This window comes from Squalius cephalus, assembly GCF_949319135.1.
Source record: "Squalius cephalus genome assembly, chromosome: 2".
In the NCBI taxonomy this organism is placed as follows: domain Eukaryota; kingdom Metazoa; phylum Chordata; class Actinopteri; order Cypriniformes; family Leuciscidae; genus Squalius; species Squalius cephalus.
This window is the reverse complement of record NC_137123.1, coordinates 53,487,942-53,508,272: the sequence shown is the minus strand read 5'-3', so window position 1 is coordinate 53,508,272 and position 20,331 is coordinate 53,487,942. Positions and strand designations below refer to the sequence as shown.

The window sequence follows — 20,331 nt, the reverse complement described above, 5'->3', positions numbered from 1 at the left end:
TGCTGAAGACAAATAAATTGTTTTGTAGCTCCTCACATATAGTTTTCCTAGTAAAAAATAGAATATCACAATGCCATTTGTCCATTTGCATTAATTATAAGTATGTGTCATCGATGTAACATTTTCTAGTTTGTTATTTCTGTTTTTATATTTGTACTAAAATGCTAATTTCAAGGGAAGAGAGAGTGGAAGAACAAGTTAAATATTTTCTAATTTGCCCCTTAAAATGCATGTGTGTGTGAGAATTTTGAATTATTGAAAAACACACCTACACATGACCTAAATTTTATAAGGAATTTGTTGCAATAAAACTTATTTCTGAAAACATTTATTTGATCTGAGATCCTGTTAATGGTAGGGCATTATGAAACCTTGTATGTGCCATCACGTGCCAATAGCTCAACACAAACAAATGTTTCAAGTGGTTTCTCCAAATTCAACTGAAAATGCAACTTGAAATGACCCAACAAAAGGCCTAGTAACCAATAAACCACACTTTTACAGAACATTTTAAAGATCTATATCAACCGAAGTTTAGTATAGATATAGTTGAGTGTCATACATGACATTGATCGACCACAATTAACACAAAGTGAATCTGAACAAATGAGTCAGCCTATAACACTTGAGGAGCATATGCAGCATTAAAAACAGCACAGAAGGGGAAATCACCTGGGCCGGATGGGATCCCGTCAGAATTAATCTTAGATATTTGGGACATACAGGCTCTAATCTCTTTAATCCCAAAAAAAGAGATAAGGATTGTACTAAATGCTCAAATTTTAGACCAATTTCCTTAATAAACTCAGACCTAAAAATATATGCTAGGGTCTTAGCTTTACGTCTTGGAAAATATATCTGCAAAGTAGTTCATAGTGATAAATCTGGCTTTATTCCACATCATTCGTAGCTGTAATTAATGAAAGTAAAGATAAAAATTCCCCTTGTGCAGTTTTATCTTTAGACGCAGACAAAGCTTTTGACAGATTAAATTGGGATTATTTATGGAGAGTGCTAAATAAATTTGGTTTTGATGAGAAATTTATTAATAGGGTCCGAATAATTTATGATAATCCATCAGCAATTATAGCAACAAACGGCTAACACTCCCAACCTTTTGATATCTTGAGAGGAACAAGGCAAGGATGCCCCCTCTGACCAATGTTATTTGCATTGCCCCTTAAGACCAAGGGCCGGTTTCACAAAGATAGACTTTGACTATGGCTTAGATATAGTAGATAGTCAGACTTCAGATAGACATCTAAATCAGACCGTTGCACAAAGCACTTAAGACTCTGACTATCTTAAGTAGGACTACACTGCAATGCATTCTGGGTAAAATAAGACACTTTTCAAAACAAAAAACATGGCAGATCGAGTAAGCGCATTCAACCGCTCAGTGCAGTTTACCCCAGTGGAAAATATGTGTTTGTTGGAGGAGTGTAACAGTTACAAGGACATTTTACTTGGGAAATTTAGTGGAGAATGCAGTAACAAGAAGAAATGTTTAAATTATGAACCATTTTCCCTTTTCTTTTGGCTGTTTGTAATGTAACTGACTGTTACTGCTGGTTGCTATGGTAACAGAGTCTTAGACCTAAGTTAGCCTGATAAGGTGTCTAATTTCTTTGGTCTAAATTAAGTCAGTCTTTATTTTTGTGAAACAGTCTAACTTGCATTGGACTAGTCTATGAGCACATTTTAGACTTGTCTAACACTATAGACCGGACTAAAATAGCTTTGTGAAACCTGCCCCAAATCTGTTCCATTTCAATTAAGGGTACCCAACATGTAATATCCCTCTACGCATATGACATTTTACAGTATTTTACAGATTTCTGTGCAATTCCAACATACTAGAAACATTTAACAGTTTTGGGAAACTTCTGGAATTGGTCCAAATCAACTCTTTTACCATTAAACCAAAAAAAGCTCTGAAAATTCAGATACCATCAGCTATTCCAATTACGAATCGGATAACCTAGGGATTCTTATATGGTCTTCACTAAAAGAAATTGTACATATAAATTCTTTCAAAAGCTTAAAAGAGCTATTGATCGATGGAGGTCCTGGTTCATTGCAATCCAGAGTCTCACTCTCGACTGTGAAGATAAGGGTTCTTAGTGCCATGATTCCTTTGGTAAAAGACATAACTCTATAAGTCACACTTTTCTTTGGAATGGCAAACAAGCAAAGTTAAAATTACCTACATTGCAACGTACTAATGCATTCCCAATTTTGAGTTATACCATAAAGCATTCAACTTTTTGTTCTGTTTATTTTTAAGAAACCTTTGGGTCGATTGTATGTGAAAAATCAATAAAAAAAATATTCTCCCAAAATAAGTAGATTTTTTTAGTTGAATTTGAGGAAACCACTTGAAACATTGGTTGTGTTGAACTATTTCAATTACTTTTGTTTAATTTGTTCATTGGAAACAGCTGAAAGTCTGTACATTAAACTGACTTAAAAAGTAGAAAATTGAGTTAAAACAAAGTAAAAACAGGCCATGTTGTCATAACTGATATACACACATATATGTTTTTTTTTTTAGTTAAACACCCTTTGTTTAGATACTCTGCACACTCTGGGCATTCGGTTTTAAAATAGTAGCCTATTGAAGAAATATACATTTGTACTGGAAATAAACTAAGTCTCAGCATTTAAGCGTGAGCAAAAACGTGATCATAAGAAACAAAACTTTTGTCAACCGTGTCCAAACCTTTTACTGGTAACGTTAGACAGTGAACGCACTCAACGTGGTGAACTCAACTGAGAGACTTTTAGTTTGTACACTCATGAACCGGAACTGATGTCTTCAAGTCTGCAAGAACATCCTACAGAAGCTGTAGGAAGTGTGGATTTCTCCCTAAACATCATTTGATACGTTTGTTTGCTAAATTCGTATGTGCGTTTGTGTTTTCCCCTCCGAAATATTTGTGCGCCCGTTCGGGATTGGTGGGTTTTAGTCTGACCTTGTCTTTGGCTTCTGGAGCGCTTTGTAGAGGCCAGAGGAGAAGATGTCTGCAGAGGAGCCGGATAAAACCACCACCACTGATGCCAGTGCAGGAGACGAGGAGGAGGAATGGCTGTACGGGGGTCAGTGAGCCACACATCTACTCTCGTCCACTGTACTCTGCTGTTGAACACTAACGGCTCTTGAGAAGTGTGCTTTAATGTGCAGCACAAAATGCCATGTCGGTTTATGTAGGGGCCTTTATACAGTGTTGTGAGATACCTGTCACTTCCCTCAATAATTTTAATTCACGTCCGCGCTTTAAGAAATATTTTTCTTTACGAGGGAATAGATATAGATTAGAATTAATTAGATTCTATGTTTCTTGAAACTAATCTTCCCTGAGAGAGCTGAGATAGATTCGCTTTTTTATTCACGTTGAAATCTTTTTCTTCGCTGCTTAGTAAATATTATTATGTAAATAGACTTTATCTAATATTTCTCTGAGAATTCTGTTTGAATCTATACGATGTTGCGGTCTTCTTTTCTTTGAGAATCTGTTAACGCATTCTTGATTATATTTTGTTCTATTTATTTGCTACTTTAAGAAATTCGCTACTGCTCCTCTTTCTGATGGGATTAAGAGAGAATTCAATAAAATCTCGAATAAATTCTGTTGTAGAATGAATTTGAGAATCTGCTCAAAAATACCTTTCGAATCTGTAAACACATTCTTGATTTTTTTTTTTTTTCTTCTATTTGTATTTCACTTTAAGAAATACCCTACTTCTCATTCTGAGGTGATTGAGAAAGAATTTAATGAAATCTCGAATAGATTCTGGTGTAGAATGAATTCGAGAATCTGTTCAACAATACCTTTCAAATATGCTCAAAATTCTGTAAGGTAAATATGAAATATTTATATTCGGAGCAGTTTAACTAATTTCTAACCTATAGAAATATGGGGTATCTTGAGTCCATAGTCAGTTTGTCACTCCTGCATTATGTCTTTCTTACAGATGAAGGTGAAAGTAAAGAAACTGAAGAAGAAGAGGCCAAACTGACAGCAGCCATCAGGTGAGATATGACGTGCTTCCTGTAAGTGTTGTAGACCTGGGGTTTTGGTTTGTCTTTGTTTTTTTGAGATGCCACGGACATCCAAGTAAAATGATCCTTGTGCGAGGGACCCGAATCCTTAAATTGTATATATATTTTTTTTTATATATAAAGACCCAAATTAAACTGTGAAAATGTAATATTTATTATATCAGGTAGGAAATAAACTTTGCAGGACAGGAGGTCACCAGGAGCAGGGTTGAAAACGTGTGTCAGTACTATGGTTCGCCTCTTCAAGTTAACTAAGGGGTTCATCTCCATTGTTTTCTTCATTCTCGCGCTGATCTGTCTGTGTTTGCAGTGTGACCTCTGCTCCTCCTGATACTGAGGAGGTCACCGAGACCACCAACACCATCACCACCACCACCACCACTAGCTCCACTACCACCACCACTACTGGAAATGGTGTGGCCAGTCAGGTAACAATCAAGACCACTGTAAGCAACCTCATTCAGTTTTGATGGAGTTGATTTAAGGTCAGATTATCGCTGATCACTGTTAAGCTTAAATATATTTAAAGATCAATATTGCTCCTGTACATTACACTGCTATGTGTGCCAGTTTTGTGTGGCGAAAGCTGCAAATATGTGGATTTGAGTTTTCAATGACTTATGGCCCACTCACACCAAGAACAATAACTATGAAGATATCTATAACAATTTTAGCATCCACACCAGCACACAAGTTGTTATGTTTATTATAAGCATGTTCTATAAGTTTGTCATCTGCAGCTTTAAATGCTTGTGCTCTTTAAAGCAGGCTGTCAAAAGTTTTGATCGATCATCAGCTGGAAAAAATCAATCTGAAAGTGATTCCATAGAGATAATTTCTCTGTGCCATCATAGTTATAGTTCTGGTGTGGATGATTTTTATTTTATCTTCATTATCATTATAGTCGTCGTCCTTGGTGTGAATAGATCATTGGGATGTTTTTTCTTTATTTTAGTTTTTCCCCTGTGTAATTAATTAATAATTGGCAAATTTTAGATTGAGTTACACATCTGTAACCTTTATATTGATTAGTTATGTTCAGTCATTACAAAAGAATAGAATAAAATAGGACACTTTGTTTCTTTTTTAGGAGGAAGCACCTGGAGAAGATGAAGACAGTGAGAGCGATAGCGATGATGACGATGATGATGTCCGTGTCACCATTGGCGATATCAAAACAGGGGCGCCACAATACACGTAAGCGTTCAGTGATTGTTCTCGCATCCTGAAGATTGTGAGGTTCACGTTGATTTATTATAGGTTTTTATTCACACATAAGCACATTCATAGAGAGGATAACATACGGTAAACATGTAAGCTTGACTTTCGTTCATCTTTGGAACACAAATGAAGATAGTTTTGGATGAAATCTGAGAGCTTTCTGTCCCTCCGTTGACAGCTAGCTTCAAAAAGTTCATAAAGAGATTTTAAAACTAATCCATATGAATTGAGTGGTTAATCCAAATTTTCTGAAGAGACACAATCGCTTTATTTGGTGAACAGATTGAATTTAGCCTTTAATTCACTTATAAAATTTCATTTCAATTTCAAGAACCAATTAGGTTTGTTTTTGCGCGTTGAGCTTCTGTTTATGTTCGCTGATCAATGTTTACATGTGAATAAAAGTCTAAATTCAATCTGTTCATCATATAAAGCGATCGAGTCTCTTCAGAAAATTTGGACTTAACCTCTCAATTCATATGGATTAGTTTTACGATCTCTTTATGAACGTTTTGAAGCATCAAAGTAGTAGTTGCGCAGGCTGTCAATGGAGGGACAGAAATCGCTCAGATTTCATCAAAAGATCTTCATTTGTGTTCCGAAGATGAACGAAAGTCTTACGGGTTTGGAATAAGGGTGAGTAATTAATGACAGCATTTTCATTTTTGGATGAATTATCTCTTTAATGCTTTGGCTTTCTAAATGTCATTGGCAATACTGTCATTATAGGGGACTTAAAGTCATTGGTGTTTTGAAGAGGAAAAGTTAGTTATTTTGATATATGACTGCAGAACTGATGTAATTATGATGTTTTATTGTGCAGGGCATATGGGGGAACTCCAGTGAATCTGAACATAAAATCAGCTGGCAGCAGAGCGTATGGAGGTGAGTGAATCAATGTGATTTGCAAAGCTTGGAACTTTAAATACATCAGTTTACTTACAGAGGCCTTTTTATGCAACGCAACATTTGTGGGCTCCTGACATAGTTTGAGTGTGTACTCGGTAGGTTCTAAAGTGAAGGGCGTGGACCTCGAAGCTCCAGGCAGCATCAATGGAGTTCCAGTCCTGGAAGTTGATGTGGAGTCCTTTGAGGAGAAACCATGGAGGAAGCCAGGTGTGTATTATGAACCAGTTTGAAGTCCCTTTTGTTTTTGCATATGGTGTCTGCATAGTGTGTGTATGTATGTGTGTTTACAGGTGCGGACTTGTCTGACTATTTTAACTATGGTTTTAATGAGGACACGTGGAAAGCGTACTGTGAAAAGCAGAAGAGGTTACGCATGGGCCTCGACATTCTCAACATTGGATCCACCACTAGCAAGATCTCAGTAAGCATAATCAGCTGTTAACAGGGATGGAAATTGTAAAGAGTTTAACAATTCTGGTTTTGATTCTACTATTTTAGGTCCTTTAATGGTTCCTTAGTGATTTGTAATGTTTGGAAAATATATATGTATTTTTAATTACTCCTAGATCATTTCAAATTTCAACAGAAGTGAAATCAGAAAGAAACTGTATTATACAAATCTTGGACTAAATGAAAAAAAAAATCTATTTCATATCTGGCATCTTCACTTCTCTTAAAATTGCTTTTTTTGATTTATGGACATTATAAATCTCACAGGCTGACGATATGACTGGAGCCCAACACTAGTTACATGATCATTCAGAAATCATTCTAATATGCTGATTTGCTGCTTGAGAAACATTTCTTATTATTATTATTATTATTATCATCAATGTTGAAAACTGTTATGCTACTACGTATTTTCTTTTATTAATAGAAATTTCAAAAATAACAGCATTGATTTGACCTAGAAATCTTTTGGAACATTATGAATTTCTATACTGTCACTCTTGATCAATTTAATTAATATTTGCTAAAATAAGTCTTATCTTAAATACAAATAAAAAAAACTTACTGACCCCAAAAATTTGAAACTTTTATTTTTGCAGAAATTCTGGACACTTTCGATTGTATGCAGACTATTTAGAAACGTTAAAAATAGTCTGCATACAATCGAAAGTGTCCTGAAGTTCTGGAAAAATTGGGTTTTGAATAAGAACTAGTTTTCCATTTCAAACCCTAGCTGTTACATTTCAGTCTAATAATCTCATGGTAGTAGTCATTTAATGACTAATTAATAGAACTACTAGTAAAGTGTGCATTTTGACAGATGCAGTTGTCCTAATTAACATTTTAACCATTTCCACCTCTTTCTTTCTTTCAGGTTCAGCAGGGTCGTACAGGTAACAGTGAGAAGGAGATCACAATACCTACTCATGCATCTAAAGCAGACTTTTCCACTCCATCCAACCTGTATAAAACAGGAATCAACCCAGCAAGGTATGGAACATAAACGCGTTCACTCACACATCGACTATTAGAAGTCGTCATTTGTTTCAGAGTTTCCACACTCCAGTTTCAGAGTCATGTTTGGGAATGCATGTACAGTGTTTGTCCCGCATCTGTCATGTGGGAGAGGGGACTAGTAACTCATTTTTTCCTGTCTCCCCTTACCCATGCCCTCATAGGATATCCCCTCCACACTGGGCAGGGCCTGCCACTCAAGAAATGCCCTATTATACGTAAGTGGGAGGTGACATGGGAGTGGTTTGTCTTACAAGGCCTGATTAGACATTTAAAATATTAAATTTAATGGGCTTTATTTGTTGTCTTTCTATGTTTTATTGACAATTTATTTCTGCAGAACTGTGTAGCTTTTAGTGCTGTATTTAATATAGATTTTTTTAATGTGTGTGTGTGTGTGTGTTTACTAGTTAGGCATGACATTCTGGTAGGGGTGGGCGGTATGACCAAAATTGTATTTTATGGTGTATTCACTTTGAATCACAATATAATTATTTTTGCTGGATTATATTTTAAACCGCCATGTTGTAATTAAACAATACTGGATGAATGGGCGGATATTTGGAATGAAGGCACGATTTGTGAGTGTGCTTTTATACAAAAGTCCAATGCGCAAAAAGCTAATATTTGAGTAACTTACATTTTAGAGACCGTATTGACAGTCTATTTTTGCTCCGTCTACGACAATGGTTCCAAATGAAGCTAAAACAGGAAATGAATTTGATTTATTTTCTCTTTCGAATTTGGAACATTATTTATGCACAACAAATCATATGGAATGAAACACACTTGTCCTTTAAATGAAAAATGGTAAAACTAAGTTCTGATTGGATGAGCCACTTTCAAAGTCATTGCAAAAGTAACCATACATCACTTGAATTCTAAATTAATGTTGCAAGTTACAACGTTGCCTGCATTGGTGTTATTATTAACTAAAACTGTTAGAAATAAAGCTGAAATAAAGTATAATATTAATATTAGATAAAAAACTTTGTTTGAAGAGTTGAAGTACTAAAATTACAAAACTAGAACATAAATTAAAATGAATTAACTAAATAGAATGATCATTTTTATTTAAAAAAGAGCACTTAAGAAAATGATAATAACTTAAATTAAAATGAACCCTGAAAATCTAAAAAATAAAAGCCAATTCAAAATATTGATAAATAATATAATAGTATATAAGAAAATACAAAAAATAACACTGGTTGTCTGGCAGATGTAACCAACTAAACTCATGTTACACCCTTTAATAACATGTTCTTCTTCATTTGTACTTGTGTGGTACACCTGCACTGCACTTCTGAAATGAGAAAACAGTCTTAATGCACACATATATCATCCGTGGCACATACAGTCATATCGCCCTGCCCTCCTCTGACGTGTGCAATGTATGCATCTGTAAAAACACAGAAATGCATGTACACCCTAAAGCTGTTTGTGTACGTATGTTTTTGTTGCAGGAAGACGCCCGGGACCATAGATGTGATTGGAGGAGGGACTGCCACCATTAGCAGGGTGGAAGGACGACGTCGCCACAATCTGGAGGGGAATAACATCCAGGTTACACACATGACATGCCCTCACGCTCTCCTCAGTCTCCATACTGTAAATCTACATATCTGGGAACTGAATCATGTGACTTTAACACTCGCAGGTGATCTCGGAACATTCCACCTCTGACACTGAACCCGCCGTGGCTAAGATGCCGCCACCTTTCTTTCCTCCGGGGCCACTGCCTCCAAACATCCCCCCTCCTCCATTCCTCCCTCCTCCTGTCAGTCAGGCTCCACCTCTAATCCCGCCTCCACGTAAGACCTTTATTTTTTGTATTCATTTTTTATTTGTTTTTACTTGAAATCTATATGAAAAATGTATGAATGTATCACTTTCAACAGCATTGATATTGCGGTTTCTAATAGCATTTGTAATGTATTTGTCATGGTCTATGCAGTTATGGAAGGATTTTTATTTTTTTTCCATCTTTATCATCTTTTCTTTTTTTTTTAACAGGGATGCCAATCACTGTTCCACCTCCCAGTAAGTTTATCCTTCTTTGAATGTTCGAGTGTGCAATAACATGACAGACATAGCAAAAGTAACTCAATATAAAGCTCTTAAATGTGAGCTCTTTATGACTGATTGTGTTTAAAAATCTTAATTATTCCTGTGTTTTCACTATGATTGTGTTGGTTGCTGTTTAAATCTTGTTTCTGTTTCTGTTATAGATTTCCCTCCTCCCACAGGAGGACCTCCTCCTTCACTGATCCCTACTATGGACAAGTAGGTGTAGCTTCTGTACAACTCTAATACTTCTGTTACAATCTCGTGTATAATATATATATATATATATATATATATATTAGGGGTGTAACGGTACACAAAAATCACGGTTCGGTACGTACCTCGGTTTTAAAGTCACGGTTCGGTTTATTTTCGGTACAGTAAGGGAAAGAAATGCAAACATTAAACTGCAGGTTGTTTATTACTATAAACTAGGGCTGAACGATTTTGGAAAATAATCTAATTGCGATTATTTTTGCCAATATTGCGATTGCGATTTAATATGCGATTATTTTTAAGCTCTTTATCTTTTCTATTATTTCAACAAAAACAAGCAATACATCATTGTAAAATAGGATGGGAATCTTTAGGCACCTCATGAGCCAATCAAATTTTTTTCTTATTAATTAATCTTATTAATAAAACTTAAAATATTTATAATTAGGTACTTTTAAAAAGAAATACACATTAAAAAAACTAAATAATACAACTATATGTTAAGAATTTTAACTAATATAGCTTCAAAACATAAAAGTAAATAAAATAAAAACATTAAAAACATTACAAGCAATAAACAAAGAGTGCTTTCAGTATTTAAGGGTAGGCTGTCTGAACGTTTTCATCTCTTTTGAAATATAAGATGTGGTTTGTCCTGTCTGTTAAATAACTTACTGCGTTTACATTAATTTCGCGTCATAAAAGCATTTTGAGATGCAAGTACATTTAACCACGTAGACGGAGTCGCTCACAGCCGCATGCTCAAGCGCTCTTCGCAAAGCGCGCGTGAGTATTTGAAACTGAAAGCAGCTTCTGTCGGTGATTTTCATATTTTTAATATATAAGCCAACTGCATCCCAAAAGACATATGATGCCTTCGTAGAGCATTTGTAAGGAAAATACCGGCGGGCGAGACTACAAGAGTAACATCAAGCAAAGCACGCGTGACGCGTATCTTAGCGCATCTTGTGCATGCAGCCCGCGAATGTCCTTGTAATTTGCTTCAACTTCTCCGAACTTTATGAAAGGTTCGAGTGGTTGCGTGTGTGTGTGTGAGACAGAGGAATTAGAAGCAAGCAGAATATGGTTGTTTATAAAGCACACGCAGCGTCATCACGTATCTGTGTTTAAAACTAAGCTCAGACTCTATTCTGAAATTATCTGAATAGATACAAAATCGTTGGAGAGAATCTATAACACAATATCACATAAATTAAACACAAACTGTTCTTTCCTGTAGCCTATGCCAGGTCTATATGCGTAGCGTGCCAAGTTGATGCTTCCTCCGTAGTGCAGACTGCTTTACTGCTGACGCGTGTCACGTGACCAAAGTTTAATCGCAGCTTTTGCGGTTAGAAAATCGCGTTTCATCATATCGCGATATTATCGCAAATGCAATTAATCGTTCAGCCCTACTATAAACTTTTTTTAACAATTTGTTTACACTTTTTTAAACACTTTTTAATAAAATATAATAAAATAGATATAAAATAAAAAAAGAATAAGAAATAAAATACTGCTGCAAAGTTCTCCACTAAATAAAATACTCTCAGTCTCAAACCAATATCACATAATAAAATATAATGAAAAATATAAATAAATAACTATGATTACAGTGCAGGAACAGAAAATAGCCCTATATTAAAATAATATTAAACAAATATATTAATGTATTATTATTTTTCAATAATCAATCAACATAATCAATTTAAGAATTTTTTTTCCACTTTTTTAATAATTATCAAAATAAAATATAGTCCAAAGCTATAGTACAAAGCTATTATTACCAGAGCATGTGATCAGAGCAGGTCATTTTACCATTGTTGCCAGCATAACTATACCAGCTCAGCAAACAGAAATCTAAGTTACTACTGAGAAATTTCACCTTATTTGAGCGGACTTTGCTTTTCCAGTGCGTGATCGGTACATGATTGGAGTGTTTGGGCCGTTAACGACAGAGCAGAACGCGCAGCGCAAACACGGACTCGAACCTTGAGCAGAGACTGTCTCTGGCAGAGAGCGCAGCGGGTCGTCGACACACACACACACACACACACACACGCGCGCGCGCACGCCACGGAACGGAGAGTGCGGCGGCGCACACGAAGCGGAAAAGCTTTTTTTCGCCATGCAGTCTATTTCATTGTTACAGTGACGACGGGTAAAACACGGGTAAAACCAGAGAATGTCTAATAGGAAAAAACATTAGAATCAGCTGCAGGGCGGGATTTGCGTTGAACGCGGAGACTTCCGCCACTTAATATGTTCGTGTGGAAACACGAAAATGTACCTATGTTCCGCACACAAAATATTGCATTCAGTCATTCGGTACACACGTGCACCGAACCGAAAGCCCTGAAAGCCCACGAATACACGTACCGTTACACCCCTAATATATATATATATATATTAGAGATGCACTGATTGTATCGGCCAATACAATCAGTGCAATTTAATCGGTATCGGCCGATTAAAGCTATTATTTTCGCTATCAGTCATCGGCCAATTGTTTAAAAACAGCCGATGATCATTGCTGATTATATCCTGTCAATCAAAAGGGTGCGGAAAACCGTGTCATAGACTGCAACTCATACTGTGTGTGAAGAAAATCTCTCTTGTTGAATCTAGGGCATGTTAATGTGACAATAAGGCTTTAACAGTTAAAAATAGTGGTTAATGCTGGATTTATTTGACCCAATGAATCACCCGTCAATCAAGCCCTGGTTGCCAGATCTACAAGTTGTTTTTCCCTACATCAAACATTATTTGTAACGCCTGCGTCCAATAATCGCAAAGAGTTTTGTGCTCTGTTACTTCTGAGAAGAAACTAAGGCTCAGCTTTCAAATTCTGTACATTTTATCACGAAATTCAAACAATAAATGACGTTTTGACACTCTTAAATGTGACGTGACGGATCGCTGTAGCGCCAGTTCAAGGAGCAGAGCGCAAGCCTTTTCTTAGACTTTAATGCAAATTACATCTTTTAAGATCTTTTTGTTTTTTCCTTAAGAAAAATCAAACTTTCGGTTATTCTGAATAATCGGCAATTGGTATCTGCGGAGAAATTTAGTATTGTGCATCTCATTTATATATAAATTAAATGATGCTGTTCTATATCATGTTTTACACAAATGTTTTTAACATTGAATTAAGCACCAAATCAGCATATTAGAATGATTTCTGAAGGATCATGTGACACTGAAGACTGAAGTAATGATGCTGAAAATTCAGCTTTACATCACAGTAATAAATTACGTTTTAAAATGTATTAAAATAGAAAATGGATATTTAAAATTGTAATATTTCACAATATTTACTGTATTTACTACTGTTTTTACTATTCTTCAGCCTTGCTGCACTTATTTAAACTTCTTTATTTCACACCTTTGAATGGTAGTGTAGATTATTTTGATTAAACTGTTTTGACAAAATTTCTGTATGTGTGATGTTTATTTTTGTGTACCTTTTGTCCTTGGGTAATTCTTGTAAGCATGTATTTAGATTTACATACTTTTACATGTAAAAGTATTACATAATTTTCTGTAACCATTTAGAAATGTTATACTTGACTTGCACTTTAACAGTTCCTTAATTGCCTATGCGTTCTGTTTTAGCAGTGGGCACCCAGGAGGATATGATGGACGTCCTGTTGCTCCATATCCTTTTCCTACAGGTAAGTAGTGTGGTACCATCTCCCCAGTCTATTATATTCACCTGGAAAACTCATTTAATTTAGATCTCAGTACAGGTCACAAGTACTTAAATATATTCCAGGCTTTATTAACCTCAATTAAGAATCATGCGCATTGGGGTTTGCTCCTATGGTTCCGTTTTCAGGTGGGTTTCCTCCACCCATGCAAGGAGCTGTTAGCCCCTGGCCCGGTTTGATGGACAACCCAAAGCAGTGGGAATACTACCCTCGGCGAGACAAGGAGAGGGAAAAAGAGCGAGAAAGGGACAGGCAGAGGGAACGGGGCCACGAGAGAGACCACAGTCCCACCCCTGTGGCTTATAACAGGTCTAAGATGATGTCAACCCACTTATTTACTATACAGATATACTCTGTTTTTCAGTTTGAACGTGTAGAATTGTCATTAAACTGACAAATTTAGATTTTACTTTAAATTTTACTAAAAACTCTTTGTAATCTTTGACTTTAACCTTGTCAAGAATGAAATAAATTTGGCCTAGTGGCTTTTTTTAATTAATTTTTTTACATTTTTATTGATTTAAACTTGGTCTTTTGCAGTGATGAAGAACGGTATCGTTCTTACCGTGAGTATGGAGAAAGAGGGTACGAGAGGCATCGGGAGCGAGCGAGCCGAGAAAAGGAGGAGCGTCACAGAGAGAGGAGACACAGAGAGAAAGAGGAGGGGAGGCACAAGTCATCACGGAGGTATCATATCAGGGTCGAAAATTAATGGAGGCTTGGGGTAAAAATGCAGCCACAAATTTATAAAAATTCCCCCAAAAATCGAGATATGGGGCAAAAATGCCCATGTAAAAGTTCTTTTTTTTAATATTTGTAACATATGATGCAGTTAAGCAGTAGAAAGACGCTTTTTTCTCGAATATCAGCATTGATTGCAAATATTATATCGATTTTATACAACAGTTCAATAAAAAAGAAATTAAAATTAAGTAAAAAAAATATACATTTTTTGCTGTATTGCACCAACAAAAATAGTTCAAAACAAAGCCACAGCAGCACCGTTGCGCATCAACACAGTGGTGTTTCATTACTGAATGAATCCACATTTTTGAACGAATTAGGTGAGTGATTGATTCAATGACCCATTCATAGACAGTTGCTTGATTAGTTCCTGAATGAATCAGCCATTTTAAATGACCCAGTGACTCACTCGTTAAGTGAGTGACGATGACTTTAGTTTCATATTTAAAAGCATTTTTTCCATAATTTCATTTTATATTTAAAACATTTATCTCATAACATTATTTATGCAGTTGTAATTGTAAATGCATTCATGTCACTTCTGAGCAGCATTAAACTGTCACTAAATGCCACTTCAAGTGCAGTGCAAAGATGGATTTTGTTTGGTAACAGCCGTATAGTGTCTTATTATTCTAAGTTAATTTATTGTTTAAAAAATTAAATAAAAGAGATGTATTAATTTAAGAATTTGACATAAAAGATGACTCATATATTTAATAAAATTGCCCTTATACTGTAAAAAAGGGTTTTAAGAGGGCAAATAATGCCTTGTAATAGGAAAGGTAATTTCCATTATTGTAACAGTCTCATACAGTGCTCTGCATTCCCTTCAAGATCCTTATTCTTTTCTCTCTTCCATCACAGTAGTAGCAGACGAAGACATGACAGCGAGGAGGGTGACAGTCACCGGCGCCACAAGCACAAGAAGTCCAAGAGGAGCAAAGAGGGCAAGGAGCCCAGCGAGGAGCATTCTGTTGACCAGGAGAACCAGGAGGCCATGGAGTAACTCCTGTCTGTCTTCTCCGCTCTCCTTCCTTCTTATTAGAGCGCTGGTTGTCAACCAGATCATGCTAAATGAAACAAGAATCCAGTTTACCTTCCTTTTGTTTTCATGTTTTCCTTCTTTTTTTTTCCCGTTTAGTTGTTTTTTTCCAGTGCAGTTGTACCATGTAGATGTTGATTTGTTGGATTAAAAAAAGAGCATTTGTTAATATTTGTTGTGTCTTTCATATATTGTGACTAGAGCAAATGGCAATCAACGTTCACAGTTGATCATGGTATCCAGCTTGATTTATCAAAGATTAACAATTATTATTTCTGGGATTTTTAATTTATGGTTACTGGACACTATTGTTGATTATCTCACCAAGGCTGCATTTATTTGATCAAAAAATACAGTAAAATTGTGAAATATATTACAAATTAAAATGACTATTTTGTATTTTATTCCTGTGATGGCAAAGCTAAATTTCTAGCATCATTACTCCAGTCTTTAGTGTCACATGATGCTTAAAAAAATCACTCTAATATGATGATTTGGTGCTCAAGAAACATTTCTTATCTATGTTGAAAACAGTGCTGCTTCATATTTTTGTGGAAACTCATCTCTTTTTTTTTTTTTTTTTTTAATGATTTGATTAATACAACGTGCGAAAAAAACAGCATTTTTGTCTTTACTGTCACTTTTGATCAATGCATTATTGCTGAACAAAAGTGTTTTATTTCTTTTAAAAAACGTACTAACCCCAAACTTTTGAACAGTAGAGTATACTGTAATTTCTCTACCTAAACAATTATAAATATTATTGAATAATAAATTTGCAAGCAAGATACAGTGGGCAATATCTATTCTTTAATTAAACAACATAGCAAATTATTTTATATTTCTTATGATCTATGTATATGTGTATTTTCTGTTGTGCTTTTGAAAACAGCAAATGCAAACTAAGGCACACGTTTTTAATTACGTTACTAAATTTGATCCTTTCATCGTGCTAGTTAGAATATGAAAATTAAGAAATATGTGAAGTTATAGGTGTCTTATGAAAATGAAAGATAATAAAGCTATTAATTTTACTAGTTATAAAGAATGCAGGTCACACCCCGACAGGGATGGGCAGTATTTCAGATACATGTATTTAAAATACGTATTTGAAATTCAAAATACTATTTTGTATTTTAAAGCCTTTGGAAAAAATCTAATGTAATTTGTATTTAAATGCATTTAAGATGAGTATTTTTGTATTTTCAAAATACATAAAATACTTTTTGCCAGTCAACCTCTATCAGGGTAATGATTTTGTGCATCAACTGGTTCAGACATTCACTTGCTCAGCATTGGATCAGCGATTTGTTATTTTCTTTTTTCTTCTTTTTTTTATAAGGTGAGAATGTCATGATCACTACAATGTCACGATCGCTACACTACAACACTACATATCATAGCGATGATATTAAGTTTGAATTGATGCACTTTTTCTAAATCGTTTACATAGATGGGCCTATTTGTGGGGTAAGCAAATATGCAGCTTTTAGTGGGCAGGAATTATTGGAACGTTGGAGTGGAAAAAGAAGCACTGATGAATGATACTCCACAAACATCTTCAGCTTTTAGTTTTATTGTACATAAAAAAATAATAATCAAAAAGGGGTAAATAGTGTCAAAATAATGAATCTAAATTAATTCTAATTTTAAATTTTAGATGCACTTTCTAATTTTAATAAACTTATGGAAACAAATAAACTTTATAAAATTACTTAAAAAGCATTGGACTACCTGCAAAAATAAATAAATAAATAAAACTCAAAAGTGTTTGAAATTCAGTTTATGCTGTGGAATCAAACCTGATATTGAGAATGAGAATTGTGAAACCATGATATTGTTACTGTGAAGTAAAATTGAGATTTTGGTCATATCGCCCATCCATATTCTTTGCTAGATAGCAGAAAAGGTTCCCACAGTTTTACATACAGAATTAATTTTTTAATAGTGTTCACCACAAGTAATAGACTACATTGTAACCAGAAATAAGTATATAAATGGCTGCTATTTTGCGAAAGAAAGAAAGAAAGAAAGAAAGAAAGAAAGAAAGAAAGAAAGAAAGAAAGAAAGAAAGAAAGAAAGAAAGAAAGAAAGAAAGAAAGAAAGAAAGAAAGAAAGGGCAGAGATGTGGTTAGGAATGAAAAGTGTGTAGTTTCTCTGTGGCCTATCCCTGCACTGGATGGCCAATGTCACATGTATTTTGTGTATTTTCAAAATACAAAATACTGTATTTGTATTTAAAAACATTTTTTTCACGCAGTATTTTGTATTTATATTTAAATAATTTTTTTTCACACAGTATTTTGTATTTGTATTTTAAATAGGCCTACATTTCCATGCATTTATGCCCATCTCTGTACATAGAGGAATAAATGAAGATGATAATGGTAATTGGAGAAGCATATAATACATGTAAGAGCTCACGCTGCTCTAATAGACTTACTGCTGATTTCAAGTGTTTACATTTAAATGATCCTAAACATTATATGTCAGTCCAGTAGATTAAAAATCAACACAACTGTTTCTGAAGCCTTGAAGCCTGAACGCACTTGCTGCAAGCTCTTCACAACTCTACAATTTGGTAAGTCTTAGTGATTTTTCCACAGTCTTTGAAGTTCTTCTTGATTCATTCTCATGGAGCAGCGTCGGTCACGAAGAACCAGGGCTCTTCCCACACGCCTGAGGGGATTGGTGGAGGAGGGCGTCTCTTCCAGTCCGGAACCTTGTGAGCTTCCACAGCTGGCAGGTGTAACGTTGGTCAGGTCAGATCACACTTACAGCTGCATCTCTGCCAAAGCTCGAAGACCCACGGGTTTGGAAGAACGCTACTTGAAGAACGCTGCTGTCCTTCCTGACATCCGTCCAGCAGTCTCAGTCCCTTCAGTGGACGTGCGTCAGCAGGATGAGCCTATCTCCATCCACGGCTACAGCGTAGAGGCCTACCAGGACATCTACCGCTCTGTGGTGGAGCCCATGATGAAGACGCCCAGTGGTCGGCAGCGTCCCTACAGCCTTAAACTTGGACGGAAGATCAAGCAGCGACTGTGGGAGGCACTCAACCGCCCTTCACTGGAGGAGACGGAGCATCCTGATGGACGTGTCCGGATCACTGAGAGCTTCTCCACAACCAGCAGAAGCTTAGCTCCTCGAATCGACGTGGACATCAGTGAAGAGCCCCTGCCTGAGGAACCCCGAAGAAAGAAGCCCAGACATTGAGTCATCACTGTGTCACATGGAGCCCGGAGTATCACACAGCGGGACCTGTATGTAAATACTGTATATAGTTAACTTACAGAGTAAGTTTGTAGTTTTATGAGTAAGTTTTATTTTATGAGTTATGAGTAACGTTAAGTTTTATTTTCTAGAGGTGTTTTGCACATTGTTGTGAGGTTGTCAGGATGTTTTTGGTGATTGTCAAAGCATTGATATGCTGTTCATAGGTTGTTCTAAGTGGTTTTTAGCGTTTTGCTACACGGTTGTTGGGATGTTTTGGATGGTTTCCTGTGTGTTGACATGCGTTTGCCAAGGGTTTTTGCGCGGTTGTTAGCGTGTTGCTGGACTCTTCTGAGTGGTTTTTCATGCATTGGCTATGTTATGTGTGTTTTTGCGCGGTTGTTAGCGTGTTGCTTTGTGGTTGCTGGACTCTTCTGAGTGTTTTTTCATGCGTTGCTATGTGGTTGTCAGGATGTTTAGAGTAGCCTAACGTTAGTTGGTTGATATGCGGTTGCTTTTAAGCAGTTACTGCAGGTTAGGGAAGGTTAGGGTCCCTCACACGGTTTGCAGCTTGACGTGCTGTGAGGGCTTGTGTGCATCAGTGATGCTGAGAGCTACGCCACTGGTACTTCACAACTACTGCTAGGGTCACCCATAGTGGACAGGTCTCAGCTGAGATGCCAGACGAAGACAAACCTGGACAGCAGAAGATTGACCTGATGTTCCTGGCAGAAGATCACTGTCTTGTTACAACGACAACAACATCAGCGGCACCTGGATGGAAGAAAATTCATGATTCAAGAAAAACTGATTATTTGTGGAAGTCATCAATGGATCAATGGAAAATTCATGATTCAAGAAAAACTGATTATTTGTGGAAGTCATAAATGGATCAATGGAAGCAACCGATCGAACAGAACAAGGTAAAACTCATTATTTGTGGAAGACATCAATGGAAGCAACCGATCGAACAGAACAAGGTAAAACAGATTATTTGTGGAAGTCATCAATGGATCAATTGAAGCAACCGATCGAACAGAACAAGGTAAAACAGTTTAATATTAGCAAAGGTTGCATTCTTTCTTCAGCATTTTTGTAAAAGCATTCGGCCATTTAAATCAGAGGAATCATAATAATATAATTTCTTACATTCTTGTATATGAATGATAAATATGAAATAATTCTCTTCTAAATTCAGGCACACGATCATGTAAATACAGGCAAGCAGAGAAAATTATTAAAATACAACAATTAGGCTACTATTCACAGGTAAACACTATCACAGTAATCTGAACTTCATAAACAGACACTGTTCTTCTTCTACTGTTCTTCTGTTTTGTCCTTGAAAAAAATCATCATGCCTTAACATAGCTTGAATGTAACTCTACACCCTTGCCTCATTTAGTATACTAGTTCTATGAATATGCAAACTAACCAGCTCAGAGATCCACTCATTGACAATCACATGTTGATCTGATTGGTTACAAGGTAGTTTGTGACATCATAAACACCAGCGATTTCAAACCGTGTCTTTGTTTCACTGCAGTTTTAAGGAGAAAATACTCAGCAGTGTTGCTGACTTATGAATTTGCACATGGTTTGTCTTAAAGCATATTAAAATCACCACATAGACATAAACAACATTAAAATCTTGAATTTCACCACAGGGGGACTTTAAAAAGTCC

The 20,331-nt window shown here is 35.9% G+C and overlaps 1 protein-coding gene across 2 annotated transcripts; it reads left to right on the top strand.

The window, feature by feature from the left end:
- The first annotated feature begins 2,792 nt into the window (after positions 1 to 2,792).
- fip1l1b (FIP1 like 1b) lies at positions 2,793 to 16,222 on the top strand. 2 transcript variants are annotated; one of them, XM_079853936.1, is made up of 17 exons: positions 2,793 to 3,099; positions 3,976 to 4,033; positions 4,374 to 4,491; positions 5,154 to 5,260; positions 6,108 to 6,169; positions 6,293 to 6,400; positions 6,484 to 6,614; positions 7,518 to 7,633; positions 7,822 to 7,875; positions 9,121 to 9,220; positions 9,315 to 9,468; positions 9,671 to 9,697; positions 9,886 to 9,940; positions 13,556 to 13,611; positions 13,776 to 13,956; positions 14,188 to 14,334; positions 15,256 to 16,222. In XM_079853936.1, exons 1-17 carry the CDS (start codon positions 3,021 to 3,023, stop codon positions 15,395 to 15,397), a joined length of 1,695 nt encoding a protein of 564 aa, XP_079710062.1. In that variant the 5' UTR covers positions 2,793 to 3,020; the 3' UTR covers positions 15,398 to 16,222. The 2 variants fall into 2 exon arrangements, with proteins under 2 accessions (XP_079710062.1, XP_079710061.1); XM_079853935.1 differs by having other exon boundaries at positions 13,553 to 13,611.
- The last annotated feature ends 4,109 nt before the right edge of the window (positions 16,223 to 20,331 follow it).